The sequence below is a fragment of the Scophthalmus maximus genome, chromosome 5 (genome assembly GCF_022379125.1).
Source record: "Scophthalmus maximus strain ysfricsl-2021 chromosome 5, ASM2237912v1, whole genome shotgun sequence".
In the NCBI taxonomy this organism is placed as follows: Eukaryota; Metazoa; Chordata; class Actinopteri; order Pleuronectiformes; family Scophthalmidae; genus Scophthalmus; species Scophthalmus maximus.
Genome location: NC_061519.1, coordinates 8148454 through 8172011, shown reverse-complemented (window position 1 = coordinate 8172011; position 23558 = coordinate 8148454). Strand labels below are relative to the sequence as shown.

Below are 23558 nucleotides of genomic sequence, written 5' to 3'. Positions count from 1 at the left end.
CAGAAGGCAGGGCAGCAGGGCAAAGCTGCTCTGGAGGGTGGCAGGGACGTTGAAGGCAGAGCTGTTCTGCAGGGCAGCGGTGATGGCAGAACTGCTTTGGATGCTCTGGATGGCAGCAAAGACAGGACCCCTCTGGATGGCAAGCAGGACACTGGGAATCGGGGCAGGATGCAGGACAGACATAAGACTTGATAGCAGAGCAGAGTTTGCTGATGTAGGCCAACACAAACTCCAGGGGCCCTGTAATGCAAACCCTAGCAGAAGGCTGCTGGTAATCACAGGCATCAGCTGCTGGGCTGCACCCAGTGGCACTGGCTAACTTAGGATCGGATGGCGTATCGGCTAAGGAGGCCTACTCAGGATCTGTTGGGGCGTTGGTTGGCATCTCTGGATCAGTTTAGCTGTGTCGTCGGGTTGGCTGTATCGCTTGGTGAGTGGATAGGGCCAATACTCAAACACTAGAAGCCCCTCTGAAAATGTGTGAGTCCCTAGGAGAGGTAATTGGGGATTATCCAGCAAGAGGCTATCACATTCAATGGCAGAAACAGGCAGGAAGCCAGTCAAATAAGTGTCAGGAGGGCTGTGGGGTAGCTAGCATCTCTACAAAGCCTGGTTCTTACCAAATGAATTGTCATTGGAGTACTGTGCAGTGTGAGTAAACCTCACAGCCTCCATGCTGGAGGTCGGGGGTTTGAGGCCAACCCTATTACATTTGGTAACACCAAAATCCACCCAGGAAAATGGTCAATAACTAGGGAACTGGTATATATAATAATAGAAAACAAATAAGGGTGTTGGATCCAAGTGATAGAGATAGAGAGGGTGGATGGAAAGTGGCAGGAGACAGTGGTGTGACAGGAATTGTGATTGTGCCAGTAATGATAATTTATAAGCAGTCGTGATGCCACTAAAATTTGGTTCTAAATTTGGATTCTGAGGAAAGTTCAGAATTTAGAATTGGAGGACCAAAAAACGGTCCTGGCACCTCATGTCAACCGGCTTGGCTCAGAACTGTAAACATAGCATCGGTCGTCCGCAAACACAAATGTTGGCGGTTCCATCCTACCTTCCCCTAGTCCACATGCCGTTGTGTCCTTGGGCAAGTCACTTAACCCTAAAATTGTCTCAAAAATTGTATGAATGTGACAGGAAATGGCGCGGTAAATTGCAGCGCTGTATGAAAGGGTGAATGTGACTTGTCCTGTAAAGCGCTTTGAGTGGTCAATAAGACTAGAAAAGCGCCATATAAACATAGTCCATTTACCATTTACCTCATGATGTAACTGACTGTTGGTGTTTTCTTTTTTTGCTCTCAAATATATATATATTTAATTTTTAAAGCGCTTTGGGTTCATGAAAAGCGCTTTAAAAATTAAATATATTATTACATGAATTTAACAGAGTTTGGAATTCTAAGACTACTGAATATTTTTTTAACTACAAAATTCTCATGTGAAAGTTCAGACTGACTTTCATTGACAGTCTGCTAAAAGGTTTACAGAATGTGTAAGACAGAAAGACACACCTGTCTGGTTGAGAACAGAGAAGGAAGACTGGATGAATTTTTGAGGATTGGGTGGAGGTGTTTTGGGTAAGAAAAACAGTGACTAATATGAAGATGTGTGAGGTGAGGCATGGATGAGAGGGGGTGAGGCAGTGAGATGGAGGACAGGGGAACCACAATTGATGGAATTAGATTCTGGAAGTTGCTGCAGGACTTGATCTTGGTCCTGACTGTCTTCATTTGACTGTCGTCGCTGGGGGTTGGTGGCTGGGGACTCGTCTGTGGGGAAGACAGGGGTTAGCGTGCCAGATGGGCAGGCGACAGTTGGAGACAGGATGGGGGAGGACGGTGCGTTCGCTGTTGACATCAGGGTGCTGTAGGAAGGTGGGATTACTGCGATCTGCCTCTGCAGCAGCCCCATGATGGTCTTGATGTCTGCTGACATACAAGACTCCAACCTGGAAAACACACAAATGCATAGAGAGATGTGAGTTTATAGAGATACAGTATTGAGATCAGACGGTAATAGTACAGTCTGCTCTACAGTCAAGTTGCTGCATTACTTATCTCCTACAGTAAGTGTGATGGTGTGAACATTGGTTTCAGTGAAGAGGGGTTCATTAGGTCACACTCAGTGTTGGTTTGTTACTCTGTCTCCGCCAAAGGACGGGGTGTCGAGTGCATAAAAGTGATATGATTTATTTTAACGAATACAAAAAGATAGTCTCTCCTGGCTGCCTGCACAGTGCACGGCGGATGCTTTGCTGTAGCGCTTTGAGCTCACAAAGTTTCCTCAACTTCACTCTGTAACAAACCATAGTGCTTCTCGCGTCTACTTACATCGTTACTTCCGCAGTCGCGGAGTGATATGGTCCTGTGCAAACTGATTCGACGTCATAGCCGTGGTATACGCTCAATATACCACGACTATAAACCAATCAGATCGTTTGATTTGAGCTACCCATTTTATAAAAATAGGCCTACTAGTGTCTGTCATGTCACAGTCCCATCCTGTCACCTCACCTATATACGAAATTTGCACGCCGATCCTTCAGATACGCAAATTTATTGATCACAGCTTTATTGAGGGGATGTCATTGGTCGGTCGCTTTTCAATCGTCAGCTAATGCATTTAATCTGTCCTGTGGCATGTTTTTTCATGCTATTTTTACAGTAAGCCTAATAGACACAGCAGACGCTGCGTTGCTGCTGGTCGCCCATTTCTGCAGTGACTCTAAATGTGACTGCCGCGGACTAACTCCGTTCCAAACTAAAACCATAGAGGGCTGATGAGTAGAGCCGCAGGCAGGACTCCCCTCCTGATGAGCCTCTTTTGGCGCTCACTGCAGCTCCTATCTTTGAAGAAGAGCATGGTAAAACCCTATGACCCACCTGGCTATCTGCCGCTGCAAAGCCTCCAGCTTGTTCTTTAGCTCAACCCTCTGCCTCCCAGAGATGATAGTGGTAGGATGAGGAGGAGGAGGGCTGAAGGGACAGTGTGAGGAGGAGGAGGGCAGGTAATGGAGCTGGTGAGAGGGAGGCTGAGACGGTGGCGAGTGGAGGCTGCGGGAGCAGGGCACCGCCTGATAGGTGTGTTCCTCTCGACTCTCTGAGCCCCATAATGTAAAGATGCTGGACACTCCTGGGAACACGCCAGGCTTGGGGCATCTGGTAGAGTTTGTGGCAGCAGCATGAATAATGGAAGTCTGAGCAGGACTGGTCTCCTCCAAATCCTCCTCTCCATCCTCACTGGAGAACACAGGGCCATATCTACAGAAGCAGCCAGATCAGATTTTGTTTTGTAAAGGAAAGTAGTACAGAGCAAGAACTGTCTATTGAATGCATGTTTTATTTATCTTACAGTGTATGTTTGTGATCGTCTATGCTGTGTCCATCACGGTGCTCCCAGTAACTGTGACGACTTGTACACCTGGAGGCAGCGTTCTGCCTCTTGGCTGAGATGGGGTCACCTGACAGATACATACTCACTGTGAGTTTGCAGCCTGAAGATCAATAACATTTAGAGAAACTTAATTTCACAGAGGGAAAATCCTCAATCAGACATTGGGTGGGGGATTGAGGGCAGCATCTGTGTGACCAATTCTTTTTATTTGTAATCCAAGGTAAGAACAGATTCATCTTTTTTAGATTGATATTGAGCCCCCATGTGTTAGAGTGTTGCAGTGGTTGTAATATGTACTTGAGTCGCTTGTTAATAGTAATTATATTAATGTGTATTTATGTACGCTCTGCTAATGTTATCTAAGAACTTGAGGGGACCCCAGGGAGAGTAGCCACTGTTACAATACAGTGAGATATCAGGGTCTAAATAATAACACCATAGGACAATTTTTAGATTTGTCTCAAAATGTAAAAGACAACAAATCAGCTAAAATGTTTAGCATATACATTTTAAATGATAACAGTACCAATTATATCCATCTTTACCTTGTGTGACAACGAAAATGTAATATTACATCAACAAGTGCAAGTAATAATGTGTACTGTATTTCACTTTAAGGAGACATACTATTCTTTTTCAGTCTTTCCCTTTCCTATAGTGTGTCATAAGATTTTTTGTGCATGTAAAACACCTGCAAAGTTAAAAAGCCCAGGAGCTCCTCTCCCCGACAGAAAGCACTGCTCCTGAAGCTCCTGAATGCTGCTTTGAAAGGAAACATTAGGTTTGTGGGCCAGTAACCAGAGCTGACCTCACTTCCGATCCCCAACCTGTGTAAATAATATTTCTGCTTCCTTCTTTAGGCACCAGGGTTTTATCTTACTTTATCCCCCCAAATCACACCAATGTGTCTCCACAGAGTTTGGAAGGAAACTGCAGGCCACTTGGCCCAGACAGAAATATATAGCTGTTGACAATTTCTCCTCCCTGACGAGTGTGTTGTGAAATGCTACCTGTGTGAGTGGAAGTGTGTTTCCTCTGTGGTCTGCTGGATCCCTCACAGTCCGAGTCTTCTCCACTAAGAAGACCACTGGCTTCATTAAACACCTGCAGACAGAGAGGGAGAGGGATGAAAAGAGGAATCATTTCCTTTTGCTAAAGTAACATTTGATTCAGCATTTTGTTTGTGAAATGACAAACAAACTGTGTGACAAAGTATTTTGATATTTCCATTGAGATGTATAAAGCCCAAATTCCAAATGTATCTTGTATAATAGGTTAGACAGTTAGAGAGGGATCAGTTGTATTTGTTATTTGCATCACAAAGTTAAACTTTACAGACATCCACAATCAATTTATGAAAACACAAATTCATAGGCCTGCAATGATTCATTTACTTTAAAGTTCTCTTTTGACATCTCCATTTAAATTATTGACACATTGTAGTTTCCACCTAGTCTGAGTAAAGAGAGATGTAAAATGAGTAACATACATCTCTGAGATTGAAGGTGATCTCCAAATTGGACCAGAAATATTCACAAAATTCCGGATACATGTCCAGAACCTGAAAACACAAAAAAACAGGAAATTGGCGTTGTCAATGATTAAATAAAAGGGATTTCAGTGACTTTGACCATGACTATATGTGCCAGACAAGCCGGTATGAGTATTTTGGTGGATGTTCTACAACAGCAGAGACCACATCAGGTTCCACTGCTGTCAGCAAGAGAACAGAAACATGAGGCTGCAGTGACACAGATTCCCCAACACTGTACAGTTGAAGACTGAAAAACGTAGCCTTGGCTGATGAATCTGGATTCCTGCTGAGGATGCAGCTAATTGTCAACTGCATGAATCTGGAGAGCCAACCTGCCTCGTGTCAACAGTCCATGCTGATGCTGGTGATCAGGAGATTGGCAGCATGTATGTGCTTGCTTATAATTCTGCAGAAATGAAGTGATGCATTTGTTATGGAGATTTTCATGGTTTAGACTTATTTAGCTAATTTAGAATTATTCCCTTTCACTTAGTATGCATTGTCTAATTTTTAGGCCTCTATTTCCCAGGATGACATAACGTAAGGTCAGAAGAATATTATCCAAATTCATCAGTTACCTTCTCTCTTTTGCATATCTGTAGGACCCAAGGTTGGGTTGGGAACCAAATGGATAGCAACTTGAGGAAGCTACAAAATATCTTAATGTTGGTGATGGCAATACAACTGATAATTAATCTGTACGACTCATCTTCCCAGTCCCCTTGATGCATCCTGTATTGACAGTATATACTTCTGCTTAAAACATCATCTCCATCAACATGGAGCAGAAACTCAGGGGAAAGCTTCCAACATCTTGTGGAATCAATGTCAAGAAGAACTGATGCTGTTTGACAGCAAAGGGAGGAAGTACCCAGTATACGTATGGTATTCCTAACAAAGTCTTACCTCCAGAATCTCATCTCTGTTTATCTTGTGCAGATCACAGTAAGTCAGAGCTCTGACATCAGCGCTGGATTTTCCTGGCAGAGCATCCAGATCGATGGGCTCCCCAAAGATATCATTCTTACCTGGAGGAGAGGAACATGTGGTCATGACATGAACACAGCAATCACAATGTGCTGTTGTTTTTTCATTATTTATAAACAGCAGGCATAACTGACTCTACTCGAATCGTACTTTGGCCACTAGGTAGAGTTACTTGCACATTAATGAGGCTCAGACTAGCACCTACCCAGTATAGCAACCACCACGTCTCCTTTGAGGATCTCTATGGAGCCTCTGGAGATGAAGTACAGATCTGATATCAGGTCCCCAGCATGGACCAGGGTGTCACCAGGAGGAGCGTGGGTGGTCTTAAACCTCATGGCGAGGGCCCTCAGACAGCCCTTAGTGGATCCTAGACACCACAAAAGGTTGGTCAAATTCCACAAGGGCCATTTATTCTCTACTTTTCTTTAACTAGGTTTCTACTACCGTACACTGTATGCACAATATTAAGTGTGTGGCCAAGACAGAACTGCAACCTGAATATTATGTGTCCAGTTCCTTGTAACTTAATAAGTTGATTAGATTGTGATGTTTACACATTTTGTCATCTTCTTTGCAGCACTTGGACGTTGCTCATGTTCTTCATATATGTTTACAATCTTTGTGAATCATCCTGATTGTCCAATCTGTAAATGTACATTTCTCTCTTATAATCAGAAGACGTCTATTGCATCTCTCCTCTATTGCTTCTGAGGTTTCTTCAGTTTTTCCCTGTAAAAGGGAAATTTGTTCTTGTCTGCTTCAATGGTCAGAGGACAGAGGGGGTTGTAATGTTGTAAATATGGTAGAGCCCCATGAGAAATATTTCCAATTTGTGATATTGGGCTATAGACTTGACAATATATCTTATATAATACTAATTACTAGGGCTGGGACATAATCGCATTAATTAGGATTAATTAATTACAGAAAAAAAAACGCATTTATGTGCAATTTATTTTTGCACTCCAAACACCGCTGGCAAAGGGGATTGCAGGAGACTGTCGGCCACTCTCGGTGGTAGAAGATCAGGGGCTAGAAGCGGTGCTACAGATAGTGTCGTCGGACCCAACTTATGAACTGCCATGCAGAAAGACAATTTCAAACAAAATCCATCGGCTTTATGACACTGAAAAGCAAGCGAAGGCAGATTTATTGGAGAAAGCCGAATGTGTTGCTGTGACTGGGGATCATTGGACCTCGGTCAGCAATACAAATTATGCCGGTTGACTTTTAATGTGTTATATACAGTATAAGAGTGTTACCTTTGAAAGCCTTACAGTTCTGCAGCAGTGACCTGTTGAGGTGGAGACAAATGTCTGCCTGGAGACACTCTGGGAAACCTTTTAATACCTGCAGGAGGTTTGTGTGGATGGAGGACACAAAGAGGACACGGTTGGATTAATACCTTAGTTATGAGCAGCACACAGACCTGAGTACATAAAGTCCCTCATTTATATAATCTTACAGGTGTGTTTTCATCAGCACTGGTCACTTGTTCACAACTTTTTGCTGTCTGCAGCTGAAACAACATAGTGATAGTTTTTTGAACACATATTTGTTAAAACGTGAGCCTGCTTATGCCTTGTTTCAGGCCACATTTGATTATACTTCAGCTGATGGCAGAATTTCACCAGGATAATTGACTATATCATTTTAGAGCAGGCATGGCTCTAGGCTGTAACTACTAGATTGCTATTCACTTGTTGGACTTTCAAGTCTTGAATTCAAGCAAAAACAATGAATGAATTAAATTCAGAGGCGTGACATTTTGTCCAATTTCTATATTATTGGCTGCTTAAATTCATTCCTATGTAACTTTAAAGTTGGACCCTAACTTCTTAAAGTTATTGCATTTTTTTAAAGACAGGACCTCAAGATTTGGCAATAACAATATTATTATTAATATTATTATTGGTATTATTATTATTTTTATTATTAATAATATGATTCATAATAATTATTATTTTATATAAAGATAGCTTTACCAAAGGACTTCAAGGCAGACACAGACATAACAAACCTAATGTAGTGAAGCAGAACCTGCATTAGGACATTTATTATGTAGATAAAGGGGTTGAGTGTTATAATATTGTATATTTCTAAACAAAAAAACATCCAGGTTCCACAAAACAGTTGCATGAACATGTAATAAGTCTGACAGAGTTAGATAGGTCACCTGAGAGTCTCCCATAACTTACAGCATTCATATCTATCCCATTGGTGTATGACCACGCGTGTTGGAAGTACTCCTCCAGCCGCTGCCTCAGAGGGTTGGGGATCTGGTGGAAGCGGATGAACTCGCGAACCCTCATCATCTGGGCATGGTAGCGCGCGGTACCTGAGTAAAGCCGCTGGATAATGGCCGACACGTTTCCAAAAATACTGGCGTACATCAGAGCTGCAGAAGAGACAGAAAACAGACTTTATACAATTGACCTTTTATTAAAAAATAAATTAAAAAATATTCATTTAGAGCCCTGAGAACAAAACAAAAATAAGCATTACAAATATTTCAGGAATCGTACTATACAAAGGTTTTGACTTGCATTAAAGCACCATTAATACACGTAAAAAGCTATCACAAGTTTTACAACAGATATAAGATATAATATTTTATCTGTAGAGCCCTAAAGACCTAAAATGATGGGAAAACTACTAAAGAAGGAAGAATACCTTCAGAAAACTTACCGCCGATGAGCATGACACAGATGGAGAAGATCTTTTCAGAGTTGGTGTTTGGGGAGACGTTCCCAAAGCCCACGCTGGTCAGACTGCTGAAGGTGAAGTACAGAGCCGTGACGTATTTATCTCTAATGGACGGACCCGACCCAATGATGGAGTCATTGTACGGCTTCCCCAGCTGGTCGCCCAGGTTGTCCAACCAGCCGATCCCAACTGACGTGGACCGCTCCACATTACCTATGGCGTACCTGGGGTAAGAAGACAAACACGGATCTCTCCACGGTGGGATAAACCTTTTAAGCACTGGCTCACAGGCTTGAAAAGGATTTCAATCATTTTCCCCATCGAGTACAGTAAAATCTGCCACCGTCTCATTTGCAAAAGAATGACTTGCTTCTTGTTTTGTGTTTTTTTCTTTTTTTTCTCTCTATTTTCTGTTCTGCTGAAGAAGTAACTGGGATTAAATATTGTTGTTGTTATTTCAACCATGTTCTGTGTGACGTACAGACTGTTCTTTATAAAGTATGTGTGACAGTCACACACTCAACAGGATAAGGTGGAGTAATGTACCAGATGCAGGCCAGCCAGTGGGCGATGAGGGCGAAGGTGCACATGAGGAGGAAGAGGACAGCCGCACCGTACTCGGAGTATCGATCCAACTTCCTGGCTACGCGAACCAATCGCAGTAACCGAGCCGTCTTCAGTAAACCGATCAGAGTGGTGGTCTGTTGGGAGGAGGAAAAAGAAAGTGAGGGTTCAAATGTTTATGTGACCGGATCAAATGAAGCCTCATCTTCTTCTTCCCTCCCCCCTACCTCGCCTTCTGCACCTCCCCGGACCGCCTCCTCTCCTGAGCGGTAAATGAGGAGGTCGAAGGGAATGGCTGCCACCATGTCGATGAGGAACCAGCCTTTGAAGTAGTGGACAGCAATCCGAGAGGACTGGCTCACCACCTGAGGAGACAAAACGCAAAATCTCAGCCACGTATGTCATCAGGGTTTATAACTCTACAATGTCGGTTGTATTTCATTAGCAGTAAGGATTTAGTGACATGTAAATTCTTAGGTTAATATTTCAAATGAACCGGGGCGTCGGTTAGCTCAGCGGCAGCGCCGGCATCCCACGGAGGCTTGAGTCCCCCTGCAGTGGCCGTGGGTTGGACTCCGACCCCGGCCCTGTGCTGCACGTCTTCCCCCTCTCCCCCTTTCAAGCTTAACCTTTCCAAAAATAAAGGCTTGAAAAATTTCAGGGCATCCACAGATAACGGCACTCTGATGGCCTCTCTGTACGAATGAGGCAGTGAGTTAGTTGGTCTTGTTTATTAGTCACCCTGTCAGCTAGCGGAGCTGTGAGTTATTCAGCCAGTCAGACAACCAGACCAGTTCACCTCGTCATTGGAGTTGACATATGTGGTCCTGAAGTTGATGACGATATCAACGATGAACATGATGTCGACGATGAGATCCACCACGTTGAGGGGGGAACAGGAGTAACCACAGGTCTGCATGGCTGCTTCCTCCTGGTCACTAGAGGAAAAGATGACAATAGAGTCATGAGAAGGAACTGAAACTAATTATTTAGACTGCAAGAATAAAAACGAGTAATGGTGTCTGACAGATCACATGGGACGTAGGACACGTTTACAGACTTCCCCCGGTCACGTTCATCTTCAAGTTTATAACACTTTTGCTAAGATCAGATTCTCTAACATTTAATAGTGCTGTTTGTATTATATACTGTACTTCTAAACCATTCATTTGTGAAATCCAGCCCTTGTTGGGTAGATAGTGATGAAACAACTACCGGATGGTTCACACCTGCTCAAAAAGGAACATGCTATCAAGTCAAAGTCAAGTAAACGCCAATATAAAAGTCTAATGTGTGGACACAAATAGTTCAGGTTTTTTCTTTGAGCCTTGTGAGGCCAGAAAAGTCTGTCCTGTGGATTTGCAGAGGGAAAAGAGATAAAGGTCAGGGGGTCATTTCAGTGTTAATCTGCAGATTAGATTGGACGAAATTTGTCGGCAAAAGTTCACAGCAGGGGAAGCTTTACATCTCCACAGTAAAGCCATGTGTGTCAGGTGAGCATCAGTGCTTTGTTCATTTCCCACCAACCTCAGCAGAAATGTAGCAGAATACGGGGTGAAGATGGCTGTGTAAATCACCAAGAGCAGAATCAGCCAGTCCCACACAGCCTTGAATGGACTGTAGTGAAGGATGGTCCACTTGTGGATCCTGGGAGTCTGCAGCTTGTACTCCGGCAACACGTCAGCCCCCAGAGACAGAACCTAAAGGAGGGAGGGAGAGGTCTGCTCGTCTGATCGTTGTTCACAGCCAAGAGCAGACAAGCTGACATGCAGTGTGCCTGTGGCGGCTGTGAGGCGATGTTCCACCTAGAGTTTTCAGAGGGAAGAGCGTCAGTGCTACATGTAAAAAATTCTCCAAGGGTGCGGAACTACTGGAGGGGTGACACACCATTCTTCAAAAATATATATATATATATATTTGATGTATTAATGTTTGTGAGAACTTGTACCATTTGGTGCTCGGGCCCTTATCATGTTAAAGACAGTGCTTTATCGTTGGGGACTAACCCCAAAAGCGCCCGGTGATCAGGTCAAATTCTATAAAAGGAGAAATTTCTGTCTGTCTCTTGTTTTGCTTGGCAGCTCCTCATCCGATCAACTTCAGACTTTGTTGGTGTAGTGTTTTACAAGGGAATCAAGTGTCGACGGTGAAGCAAAACCATGGGAACACTTTAATTCGGTGCTAATGCTTGATCACTGAATGGAATTCTTTTTTTAAAATCTCCATATGAATCAGGCATTGGTGTGGTTTGTTAAATTGGGAAAACACGATCAGACATGCAGATATTTCACTAGTGTATAAACTATTCCCGTGAGGGTGTGGCGATGAAGCAGGACCCAAATTCAAAGTGCAGGAACATAAGTGATTTAATACAAGAGACTAATAGTAAATGTACTTATTGTAAGCCGCTTTGGACAAAAGCGTCTGCTAAATGAATGTAATGTAATGTAAAAAAAAAAGAAAGAAGTACAACAAAAGAAATCCACGAGGGAACCAAAAGCAGGAAAAACCACGGTTGCCATAGCAGCATAATAATAATGGCAGGGCTAATTGAACACAGGTGAAACACATTGGGAACAGGTGCAGACAATGACGGGAGCGGGAGACAACGGACAAGTAAAGAGAACAAAAACAAGACACAGGGGAAAAGGAAGTGAAGAGACACACGAGGAACGTAACTACAAAGTAAAACAGGAAGTAGCAAACTGAAAATATACAAGAAACCCAAGGGATAAACAAAGTAACTTGATAGAGATACCCAAGGAATGGTAATCAAAGAATAAATAGATCAGAGTCCACAAAGGAACAAAAAAAAAAAATCGATGAAGCGTTCAAGAGTTCAGAATCGTGACAATTGAATGGTTTATTTGCTTGTTGTTGCTTTTTCTGTCTAATTTTATTATTTAAAAATAATTTTATATTTATTTACATAAATACCGTTAACATCACAGTAAACCTTTTTTATAATACGTGCTGATGGAGCAGGACTTACCAATGAAGAACAGGCACATGGCAACACGCGCATATAGATCTACAAGTAACTTATAGGAAGAAACAGTAACAGCTTCAACAGATGCAGTCAAAGCTTCTGAAACAAAGCTGGTCCACTTAGTTTGGAAGAAGAGACATGAGAGGAACTGAGTCGTCTCTACGAACCTGAGTGACTTTCTCAGTGACATGATGTGTCCTGTCGATCAGTTTGCAAGGAGGTCTGATTTCACCAGGAGGTAAGTGGGCCACTGGGCTCTGGGTCATCTGTTTCATATGTGCGCACGCACACACACACACACACACACACACACAGACACACACACACACACACACACACACATTGAAAGTAAAAAACGCAGTGTTAAAAAAAAAGTTACCATTCAACGAGAAAAAGGTGATGATGAAAAGTGGATGATTCAAAATCGCAACTCATATACAAAGAACTCTGAGCCAAAAAAAGCGGAACCTGTCAAACAATCACAAGTTTTACACAACAGTGTGTTACGTTTCGGGAGAATCTGGTCATTGAATGAGACTTAAGTGACAATAATGCAGATATTTACACATCATCAGCTGATGGTTTGCTGCATCAGTTGTTCATCAATTTGTGACATTTGCTTTTTTTACAGGATTCTTTTCTCTCGTAAGTTCTCTTAAATGTAAGAGCTTCCGAAGCAGCGGGGAAAGATGTGGGTTATTTTTTCTCCATGTGCGTACACTGGCGGTTACGTGTGTGTGTCTGCGTGTGTTACCTGGCTGCTGGTTCTGCAGCGTAAATCAGTGTCTGATGTCGCAACAGGCCCGCTGGTCTTTCTGACGGTTACCATACGAGCTGCCGGAGAGAAGAGGGGAGAACTGTTGTCGCATTTATATTGGCAAGCATCTTTCCGAGAGGATTGTTGAACATGACAGCAGCAGGAGTCGTGCAGACAACGCAGTAGGGTAAGGTTAGCACGGCCTCCCAGTTTGACGGTGCACGCTGGCCAAGCGGCACGGCAACAAACCCGTTTTGAACTGTTGCGAGATTTTGAAAGAGCACATTATGTCAAACTGTAAATTTGTTTCATGTTCAGCTCTGTGGCCTAACCACAGTTTTTTTTCCTCCTAAAAATATCACTGTGCACATTTGCAGCTAGAGATTTGTATAACAGAAGAAAAAGATAACAACAGAAATGACCGATGGTCATTTGGATGTAATATTGCTAAACTGGTAAAATGGTAAATGTAATTTATAACATGCTTTATAGTCAATAATTATAAAGCACAGTGCTATATTATTGTATATAATTGCTTGTATAGGTCAACATTTTAAATGAATTCACTCACAAGTTGATCTTTTGTAAATTTCTCTTCTTTTTAATAACAATTTCAGCAGTATTTCTTCAGAGGAGGTTATTTTAGTTGGTAGGCTTGGCTTCCCCAGTCTGTTGTTTTTGCCTCTTGTATTGTGAACACAATATGCTGCAGACAGGAGGGGGCTGAACTTGGTTGAATGCTCACCTGTGCAGCTGTTTCTCAACTGTAGCCTCTTTTCCCAGTAACTCTGCCTGCTCTTGATATCGTCCACCGAGGAGGAATGTTTTAAACTCCCGCAGCTGCCGTCGAAGCTGCTGGATGGAGGGTAGCCGCTGTCTTCGCCTCGGCCTTTCCTTCTCTGGCCTCTCCTACAGACAGACATGTGCACTTGTAAAATGGCTGTCAAATCAAGGGACGCATTAGCCCACGAAGGAGGAGTGTCTGTTAGTGACCTGTTGTATCCATACCTACACAACCACATCTTCCTATATCTAAAACAGAGAAAAACTAATATTCAATACACCATAAGGGAGAGGTCATGGGGCTGAAGCATCACTAAAACACAATTTATCAGGTTACAAATCTTGTTTATTCATTGTTGCAAACCACCCCTATCATATTAGTGTTGCACATCCATATCATGGTCCCACCACACACCAAAACTGTGACATGTTGCTTGTACAGTGATAAAAAAAAAACAAGAACTCTCCCCATAATTACCAGTTTACCACTTTATCACTAAAAGTATTGACTAAATGACTGCGACTAATCTATGAAAATTGAATATTCTGAGGCACACTTCTGCCTCCATACTTCAGGATGCTTCCCTTAATTTTAAGTCCCTTAATATATTGCGAATTGTAATCTCATCTTTAGTTGTTAACCCCCCTTGGTGAGTTCCACTACTCCATTTTTTTTCATATTTAAATGAATTCATGAAATTAAAACAATTGAACTTTGAACCCTAAAATAATTTTAACCTCATTTCCAGCAGCAGCAGGCAAACCCTCTGGACAAAAGCCAAATGGAGTAGTCTCATATTTTTCTTCTACATAGACAGTATATGAACATATTATTATACATAAGATATTAAATGGTTCATAACACACTATCATGTAGCTGTAAAAAGATATAAGTGTTTAGTCACATTTTTTCCAACAACTGTAATCGTGTACAACCATATCTGGAGTCACTGCAATGAACAAAATATTTGACATGACATAAAATATGTCTTCATGGCCAAAATTAAAATGTTGAGAATTGTATTTATAAATACACTACGTTATAGTGTGTTGCATTGTTTAATGTCACTGCCTGTAAAAGCTTATCAGTCCTATATTTAATCAAATTTATCGCAGTAATCACAATAACATGCTTATTAAATAATAGAAAATGAAAAGATTGAATTACCTCGGTGCAGTTTGAGAGGAGGTAAGGGGCAGGGCCAGACCTGGGGGAGCTGAGGTGGGAGCTGTGTGAAGTCCTCCCCCTCCTCCTGTTCTTGTATCCACCAGAGATGCATCAACATCACCTCCATCTCTGCTCTGTCTGTCTCCCTCACTCCTCGACTCAGGTGCCTCCAAGCCGTCCCACTGTCCTCCTCGTCCCGCTCCTCTTATCCGTTCCTCCTCCTCCTCCTCCTCCTCGTCTTCTTTGTCCCACAGCAGTAGTCCAGCTCCTGACTCCTCCTGCTGCTGTCTCTCAGGGTAGTGCAGCAGTTTGTCCAGGGCCACAGACTCACGTCCGAGGGGCAGGAGGTCGGCACGGGGAGAACCCAGCTCTGTGTCCTGCGACAGGACACCTGAACTGGAGCCGAGGGAGCGGAGGAGAAGGCGCAGACGCTGCCGCCAATCTGGGTGGAGCACAAGAGGAAGACGGGGATGGTTTTGTTTTTCTTAGATTGTATTTCTACTATATTCTGTTGCTTTAACTAAGTAGCAAGTGCTCTGGAAAACCTCAACAGGCCGTCAGGATGGAGGACAGGCGTACAGGCCTGTAAGACTAGACTCAGGGCTCACATCCTGACCCCTGAGGTTTAGACAATGAGAGAATGTGGTTAAAGTTGAAGACGGATCATGGCTTTAATTCATTGTTCGCATGTTGTTCTTCAAGTCATCGTGGACTTTTTAAACCAGGCCATGTCTTTCCACATCCTTAACAGAGTACATTTATTGTCATGCTTAGTGCCTAAATCAAATATGAAATAATGATGCTGTACTGCAAGATGCACGAGATATTTTGGCACTAAACAAACATACTGTCAGTGAACATTTTATTGATACATTCAGTCAAGATTAGTTTAGCAGCCAGGCCACTGAGGTGTGTTCAATTTGAAGTGGATTTCTGGATGTTTATCATCGATGAATGTTAGAAAATCTGATAATAAACTTCCATTTGACTGAGTTATGACTCTGGGAGGGAGCTTATTTAGAAGCTAAACGTTCATATTAGAGATGTGTGTGATTTTCAAAGGAAATCAGAGGAAGTATGCTGATTAAAAAAACCAAATGAGTCTAAACAACAAGTAACACCTTGCACTAAGGTAAATGTAATCGTTAAATAACTCATATTCAGGAAATAAAAGATTAATCAATTAACCAAAAGCACGGTTTTATAATAATGGTCAATATTTGGAGGAGAACAAACTCATGACATAAATCTGTAACACAGGATTTGAACATATAATGTAGTTCCTGGCTTCACATGACATATAATGATGATGAAATTCATGTAAAACCTGAATGTCTCATAACACATAGTACCTCCGCCAAGGTCCAACACTTCCCTTATGAAACCAAATTTAAATGTGCTCGATCCAGATTTTTATTCGGATACACACCAAATTGCAAACACTCATAGATATTAGTCCCCTAAATATGCCAGAATTTTCCTTCAAGCTCCACGAGTTATTAGAAAATATCAATACATTTTAATTTTTTTTTAAACGCACAGTGTTTCAGGAGGTGAATCAAATTTCCTGGACCCCTCCTTTTGTCAAGATCTGCCCACAAATTTGATGAGCTTTTTCTTGGTCTATGCGTCGGTGTTAGTGTTAAGGAATTTGTGTGTGTGTGTGTGTGTGTGTGTGTGTGTATGCCATCATTAATACCTCAGTAACTGTGAATTCACTGATGATAGTGTTGATGAAACGTACCCACAGTCAGCCAGGGGATGTGCACCACTCGGTTGAGCTCTCTGGCTGGAGAGCTGCTGGCTGGTCTGGGGTCAGTGGGAAGCTCAAAGTTGAGTATGATCATGATGACCAGGCCATCTTCGTTCTTCACTGGAACCACATCGATCTCACAGTTGAAACACACTCCTGCAGGGACAGAGTGACACAGGGAACAGAAGAACGGGGGAGAGCTTCTGTCATTTCAGGTAATTCCGAATATTGCCACTAGATGGTGACACCAGACAGAAAATGACTACTGTGCCACTCAGAGAACTCTGTTTATACATTCGTTGAGCTTTTTCACTATTTTAAAACAATTTATATCTCAGTGAGAAGACTCTTCGTCAACCTCCTTTGTACATTATTTACATTTGTCCATACTGTTAAAAGTTATTTGTTCAAATCAGTGAACCAATTCACCTAATGAGTCTCTTTCACTAAACCAATTCCACATTTTTCAAACACAAGGCTCTGTAAATTCAATTATATCCATAATGTTACAGAAGAGGCTTCATTCTGTCGGCAGCACAGTAGTTCCACTGTAGTGGTGTATTGCCCGAGGGACAGATGACAGTGAAGGAGGGGGAGAGCGTGGCCAACCTCATCAGTTTCCTATGAAGTTTAAGATAAAATATGTACAGTAAACAATAGAGAGCAGTATATTCACCCTCCCTTACAGATTCGCTCAGGCTGACGCAGGAGATTCTGTCACGTGTGACCTTTGGGGCTTTTCACACATTTTTCCAGGGGTAGAGTCTAAATCTCAGCGATAGATATCTTAAAATGTCTCACTTACAAATGAACTTATTATTATTACTATTATTAGGAAAACGTGTAGTTCAGTTTTAAGTGACTGGGTTCACTCGATCAGATTGCAGATCCGTCAAAGAAAGAAAGCAGGAAAAAGCATTTTCATCCCTTTGCCATGGCTGGTACAACTTTCTACGTGTGGCTGCTGCACGTGTCAAGATGGCAGAGTCTGACGTCCAGAGCCAGGTTACAAACATAAACTCAGTAGCATATGAGAATTGCAACACACACTACACTATTGCGATTTAAAGAGTGCAACGTATGTCCCTAAGGACACGTCAATCTTTGTCCTGCCACTGGAACAAATTTGCAGTTGAAACGTGTTTTTGTTGTTGACCTCCAGTAGTCGGAGTCCTTCAGTTGGCACATAGGAGTGGTGCTTTCATGCCCCGTGTAAAAGAATTACATAAAATACACTGTGTCCCATTTTTTAAGTCCTGTGCTATACCTTGATATTGCACATTATCAGTATATCCATGGTGTGACATGTGTATCAAAGCATCGCACAATTAATTTCATTCGCTATGTTATTCATGTAGTTGTAGAATCTATTTTCTTCATAATAGCTGAATGACTTGAAATGATAATTTCTTTTACATAACATCTTTCAGTTGCTCACAGGCTGTTCAGTGTGTGTGTGTGTGTGTGTGTGTTTGTGTGTGTGTTTGCGTGCGTGCGTGTGTGTGTGTTTGCTTGTGTGTGTGTGTGTGTGTGCGTGTGCAGTATCTGTGTTTGAAGGGCAGAGACAGGAGAGGGGGTTAATGTTGCATTGATACATTGACAGCCACGGTGGATTAACGTCGCTGCATTCTAACTTCAAAATCATTTTGATATCAGAATTAAAGACCATCTGCTGCAGAGAAGAAGGAAACACACACACACACACACGCACGAAAGCTAGGCATATTTCCATGTGATAATCCTCAGACTATGAACTGATATTGAGACTAAATCATAAGCTTTGCTGAGCTCATTGAATACTAAAGTTATTTTAGTCTGACATGTCTAGATTTTAAAGCTCTACTATTAAACAAAACTGACTTTGGTGTGTGTGTGTGTGAGAGTGCATGTGTGTGTGTGTGTGTGTGTGTGTGTGTGTGTGTGTGTGTGTGTGTCATATTAAAGGTCAGTGCCAGTCTTTAGGGACAATGAGAGAAATAGGATCATAATTTTCATTAGAATAAACGAAAAAATAAACGATAAACTAGCGGATTAGAGATTAATGGAAAGTGCCAAAAGATTATTCAGCCCTCTGTCTCAAGCACGCACACACACACACACACGCACGCACACACACACACACACACACACACACACACACACACACACACACACAGTTTCTCACTCAGTCTCTACCATGCCCTTCCTCCATGACATTCTCACTTCTCTCTCTTTTGTTTTCTTGTTGCCTCTGTATCTCTGCATATTCATATATCATATGTCACGGATCGGATCCGCTATTTCTCATATTTCTTTATTTATGTGAACAGTTAAATGTTAACAGCAAAAGCTCCATTTACAAAGTTACAACTCCTCTGTAAGTTTCAGTCAGTCACATCTGCAATGCACTACGGAAGAGAGTAGCATTACATAACAGTTTTCGGGGATAGCACTCTGGAAAACACCAGAAAATAAAGTGGCTTCATGACGTACTCAGACCCCTTCACAAACTGAATTGACTGGACATTGTTTAGAAAAAAGCCCAACTGTGTATAATTAAGCAATAGCTCATGACACATTTAGGGGCCGTTGTTCGGCCCGACGGTCTCGATCATTGTGAAATGGAAGAGGTGTGGGACCACCAGGGGTCTTCCTAGAGTCTGGCCAAACAGAATACCAGGGAAATAAGGGTCTTGGTTAAGGAGGTGACCAACAACCAAGACGCTCTGATAGAGCTTCAGAAGTCCTCGGGAGAGATTATCTGTTGTCCATGCTCTTCGGACAGAATCTGCCACAATCTAGTCGCACAGTCCTCTCTTTAACTACAGCAAAAAATAATAGATTCTCTAAGAAATACACAAGTTCGTCTTGGTCCAAGACCGTTTGTGAGGCTGTGACCTGGAAGGCGTACAGCCAGAAGGGACCAGCCTGGAGGACATGTTAGTCTACCGTTAATGTTATCCTCTTCAGTTACAGATTGCTGTCGTGAGAATCTTTTTGTATTTCTGAGTGGCTTTTCCTGTTTTTATGAAATTGCAAAATCAAACATGTCTTGTGCGCCACATTCTTCCTGGAGGATGTCCCGCATCTGTCTTTAAACTAGATCCTTTTTACAAATTCACCTGAACCTTAATTGCATTGCATCAACTACCTACATAGCATTAAGCAACACAGGTAGTATATTTCCATATGACCTACAATTAAATCTCAGACATTAAAAGTAGCTCTTACTGACAGAACAGCTAAAGTATTTTTTAACCAAGACTAAAAGTCCCATTTAAACTCAAAATAGTTTAAAAAAAATATCTATGAATGAATAAATGTAAAAAAAACAATCATTAAATGACACATTTAATGTTGTGTCATTAAACACAATCTGGCTATCCAGTAGCCAGAAGAAGAAGAAACAAATAGAAGAAACACATAACGGGAAGAAAAATCTATATAGTGAAACATTCACATTACAATTCCTTGAAAAATATCTCTTGCCTTGCGGTCGTCCACGCTGACCTCTGCAGTATGATTAATGCAGGGGAGGAAGCTGTGAAGGTCCCTGTCAATCCCCCTACAATCACCATGTATTCACTCTGTGCTGTATGTAAAATAGTGTGTGTGTGTGTGTGTGTGTGTGTGTGTGTGTGTGTGTGTGTGTGTGTGTGTGTGTGTGTGTGTGTGTGTGTGTGTGTGTGTGTGGTTTATCACAGCTTTTATGGAAATGAGGCCTGTTACAATTTAAAGCCTGTCAGTGTCTTTACACATTTACTTGATCACTTGGATCTTTTTTACTTGTGGCACAGTTATTGCCACATTTATGCTCCAAAATGTTTGTCAAAGATTCATCTTATTCGTGTGATACCCTTTTTAAAATTGCTGCAGACAATACTGTACAATGCACTATGATCTGTCCACACTATAATGTTGAAATGTCCATTGTTGCTTATGAAGCTATTTATAACTGGTAATGCGGGATTACTTAAACATTTTCCTGGCATGGATCTTGAATGAACCATACATTTTTCAAATCATTATGTTTAAACTGCTTATTATTTATTGATGAAAATATAAATTGCATACATAGAGTATGATGTATTACACAGCAGTTATAGTCACGTCCTACAGTAGGAAGAAGGGTTTCCTCTGTACTAAAGTTGTTGCTGGATATTGTCAGCTACCTCCATTGCTCCTGAACCAGTAATCATTCTGCTCTGCCCTAGTGTCAGTCTATAAAAGGGAGTTACCCTCCGGCCTCCTCGTCTTCAGGCAAAAACAATAAATCTGGGCATTGTTGAAATACAATGAGAAAAACTAACAATAAAGTTGCAGGGGAGCTGCTAAAATGAAAGATTAAATTTTGATAGAGACTCTTTCATATTCTACTGCAGCAGAGACACTGAGGCGACTGTGACACTAAGTGCTGCAGAGAACCTGTCTGAAAATGGGTTTTTCTCCTCAATTCATTATTCCTTAAAGTACTGTCAATCACCTCAATAACACTGTTACTCAATATGCACCACTGCTACAATATCACCACAACTACTATATAATGAGCTTTGGTTTACACTGTAACTTCTGTGGTTTTAAAGCAGTAGTGCTGTTCAACTTTGTTTAGTTTAGTACACTGATCTGTACACAGCCAGATAAAAACATGACTCACACTCAAAGAGAAAAGATCTATTATACCACACTTAACTCACAGCTAACTTGATGGCTAATCTTCAGGGGAGAGTGACATCTCTACCAAGTGGCAACCCACCGCGACGTCACCTGTCGGTTTGCGAACTGCCATTTTGAAGCCTCGAGTGTTTCGCATTTTGACCAGTGCCATCTTGTTTTTTTGCAACCAGACGTAGAATTGAAGGTGGGCCTGCCCGAGAGCTCGTCCACTGCTCGCCCCCCTACACCTGCAGCCATGCATCGATTGGACGGCACCAGCTTTAAATGACGCTGTAGCCCCGCTCCGATGTATATGGTGCTTTATCGTCGTAAATGAGACCACAATTTACTAAATGAACTTGAAACTTAGAAAAATACAGTTTTCAGGCATTGTCTCCATTTACCGTACCTAGGGACTATTATCTCTACCTCTACTCATTCTCATTCTCTGTGTTAAATGTGTTTTCTAATCCTGATTGTATTCTCCATATACATGTGTAGCTGCTGACAAACCACACAAAACAAAATATTGTGTATCACATATCTAAATTAACCCAACAACAAATACTGAAGAGTGTTTTAACTCAAATTTGGAATAGATACGAGACAAAATCACATATATTTGAACTGGAGGTTATGCATACAAGGGGAAAGGGTCCCGGGTGAAGTTGAGCTACTGAAAAAAAAGCTGGAGGTGAGCTCATTGGCCTATAGTTGATAGTTCTGTATTTTTAATACATTTAAAAACTGAGGAGTGAGCATGCAGCAGGAGTAGATCCAGGTGAAAACAAAGTTAAGTGGAAATGTCTGATGTGAATTATTGAAAATATACTACTTGTGCAACCACAACAAATCTGGTGAAAATACCTTCTTTAGTGTAGAGGGAAATCGCCACCTTTCTCTCCTCCGCTCCCAGCAGAGCTTTAGCCATCTGTGCCACCGCTGGTCTCCTGGTGTGAGGTCCATACAGGAAGCTACAGGTGCAGGACTTCTGCATCACCTCAGCCCGGGTGTAACCACACATCCCACAGAAGGCATCGTTGCAGAAGATAATGGCACAGTTCTCCACCTGTGCATTGGCGATGATAAACTTTCGATCTGTAGAGGACAGGGAAAGGGAAGGAAGGCAGGCCAAGGAGGTTACCACTTCACAAAGTCCTGAAATAAAATGGGGATTTAGGTGGAAAAATATTTTTGCTGGACTCCACGTGAAATTCACACACATTTGGGGTTCAGAGTTGAAAACTCGGAGAAACTAGCATTGTTTTCAATTTGTGAATCCATGTTGGTTTTTCGTCATCAAATTGTGGTCTTCAAGATCTACAACAGTACTGGGAATTACCATCGAGGCAGCTTTCCAGTACTATTGTCATTCAAGCGTAACCATGCAACTTTTAGTCAAAGGTGTGTAGTTCAATTGTGGGTGTGGTCCGACACGAGTACTGAGTAAACATGTATGTCATGTAGGAAAGACTACTGTTTACTTATGTATGGAGGTGCATTGCTGCCACGACGGAAACATTCAAAAAGGATTAGTATCACGTTATAACGTGAAAAGTGTCACTATATAAAGTGTTACAAAAATCCCCTCACCAAGAGAAGACCACTTACATGTGAGGTGATTTTGGTAACACTACAATGCATAGTAGTGAACCTATTGTAGTTTGTAAAGTATGTGCTCTGTTTTAACGTTTCCCTTGTTAGTTGTTGATCCGGAAGGTCTGAATCAGTGAATATCTTTCCAACTTCACCGCAGTAAAGTAGTACTGCAGCAGCCCCATGCACTTGAATAAAATCCCTCTTAATGTACGCTTATCACAATATCATCCACCGTGCTCAACAACAGCAGAATCTCGCCATGCCTCAACCCAAGCATGAAGAACTTTATCAAATTGTGTAAATGAGCCATATCCTCAATTTGGGACTCCGTTCTCCGTCTGCACTCAGTTTGGAACATGACCTCTCATGTTATCATAGTTTTCACGTTAGGACATGAGACTTTCACGACCTAACGTGAAAGTTAGGAAGTGATACTGACATCAACAGCCATAATTTTGTTTGATGAAACACCAGCGAGAATCCGCATTCATGTGTGTGTGTGTGTGTGTGTGTGTGTATGTGTGAGAGTAAGTTCTCTGCTGTTACTTGACCCTTTAATGATGATGACAGAAATATTGATTCCATTTTTCAGAGGAAAAAATGATTCACACACTCCCAATGGCGGACATCAATCTAGATTGAGAGGAGGGTCAGTGAATGAAGATGTTCATCTCCA

At 41.9% G+C, this 23558-nt stretch overlaps 1 protein-coding gene across 1 annotated transcript; it reads right to left on the bottom strand.

The window, feature by feature from the left end:
• Window positions 1–1404: 1404 nt before the first annotated feature.
• On the bottom strand, window positions 1405–22378 carry LOC118310617 (potassium voltage-gated channel subfamily H member 6-like). The gene is made up of 20 exons (XM_047331889.1): window positions 22151–22378; window positions 16643–16807; window positions 14899–15340; window positions 13693–13853; window positions 12945–13024; window positions 12358–12456; window positions 10729–10901; window positions 10001–10139; window positions 9429–9566; window positions 9184–9338; window positions 8620–8861; window positions 8130–8329; window positions 7194–7281; window positions 6134–6298; window positions 5848–5969; window positions 4897–4968; window positions 4418–4511; window positions 3366–3474; window positions 2897–3274; window positions 1405–1962 (listed from the first exon to the last, which is right to left on the bottom strand). Exons 1-20 carry the CDS (start codon window positions 22305–22307, stop codon window positions 1608–1610), a joined length of 3534 nt encoding a protein of 1177 aa, XP_047187845.1. The 5' UTR covers window positions 22308–22378; the 3' UTR covers window positions 1405–1607.
• Between the last annotated feature and the right edge of the window lie 1180 nt (window positions 22379–23558).

Bases quoted from the DNA above. Each gene is read 5' to 3' on its own strand.
- LOC118310617 (XM_047331889.1), bottom strand. From the start codon at position 22,307: ATGTGTGGTTACACCCGGGCTGAGGTGATGCAGAAGTCCTGCACCTGT. The intron at 10,140-10,728 runs GTTGGTGGGAAA...CTTTTCCTCTAG, and splicing joins TCTGCTACATTTCTGCTGAG to TGACCAGGAGGAAGCAGCCA. The intron at 3,275-3,365 runs GTAAGATAAATA...CTGCTTCTGTAG, and splicing joins GACGATCACAAACATACACT to ATATGGCCCTGTGTTCTCCA.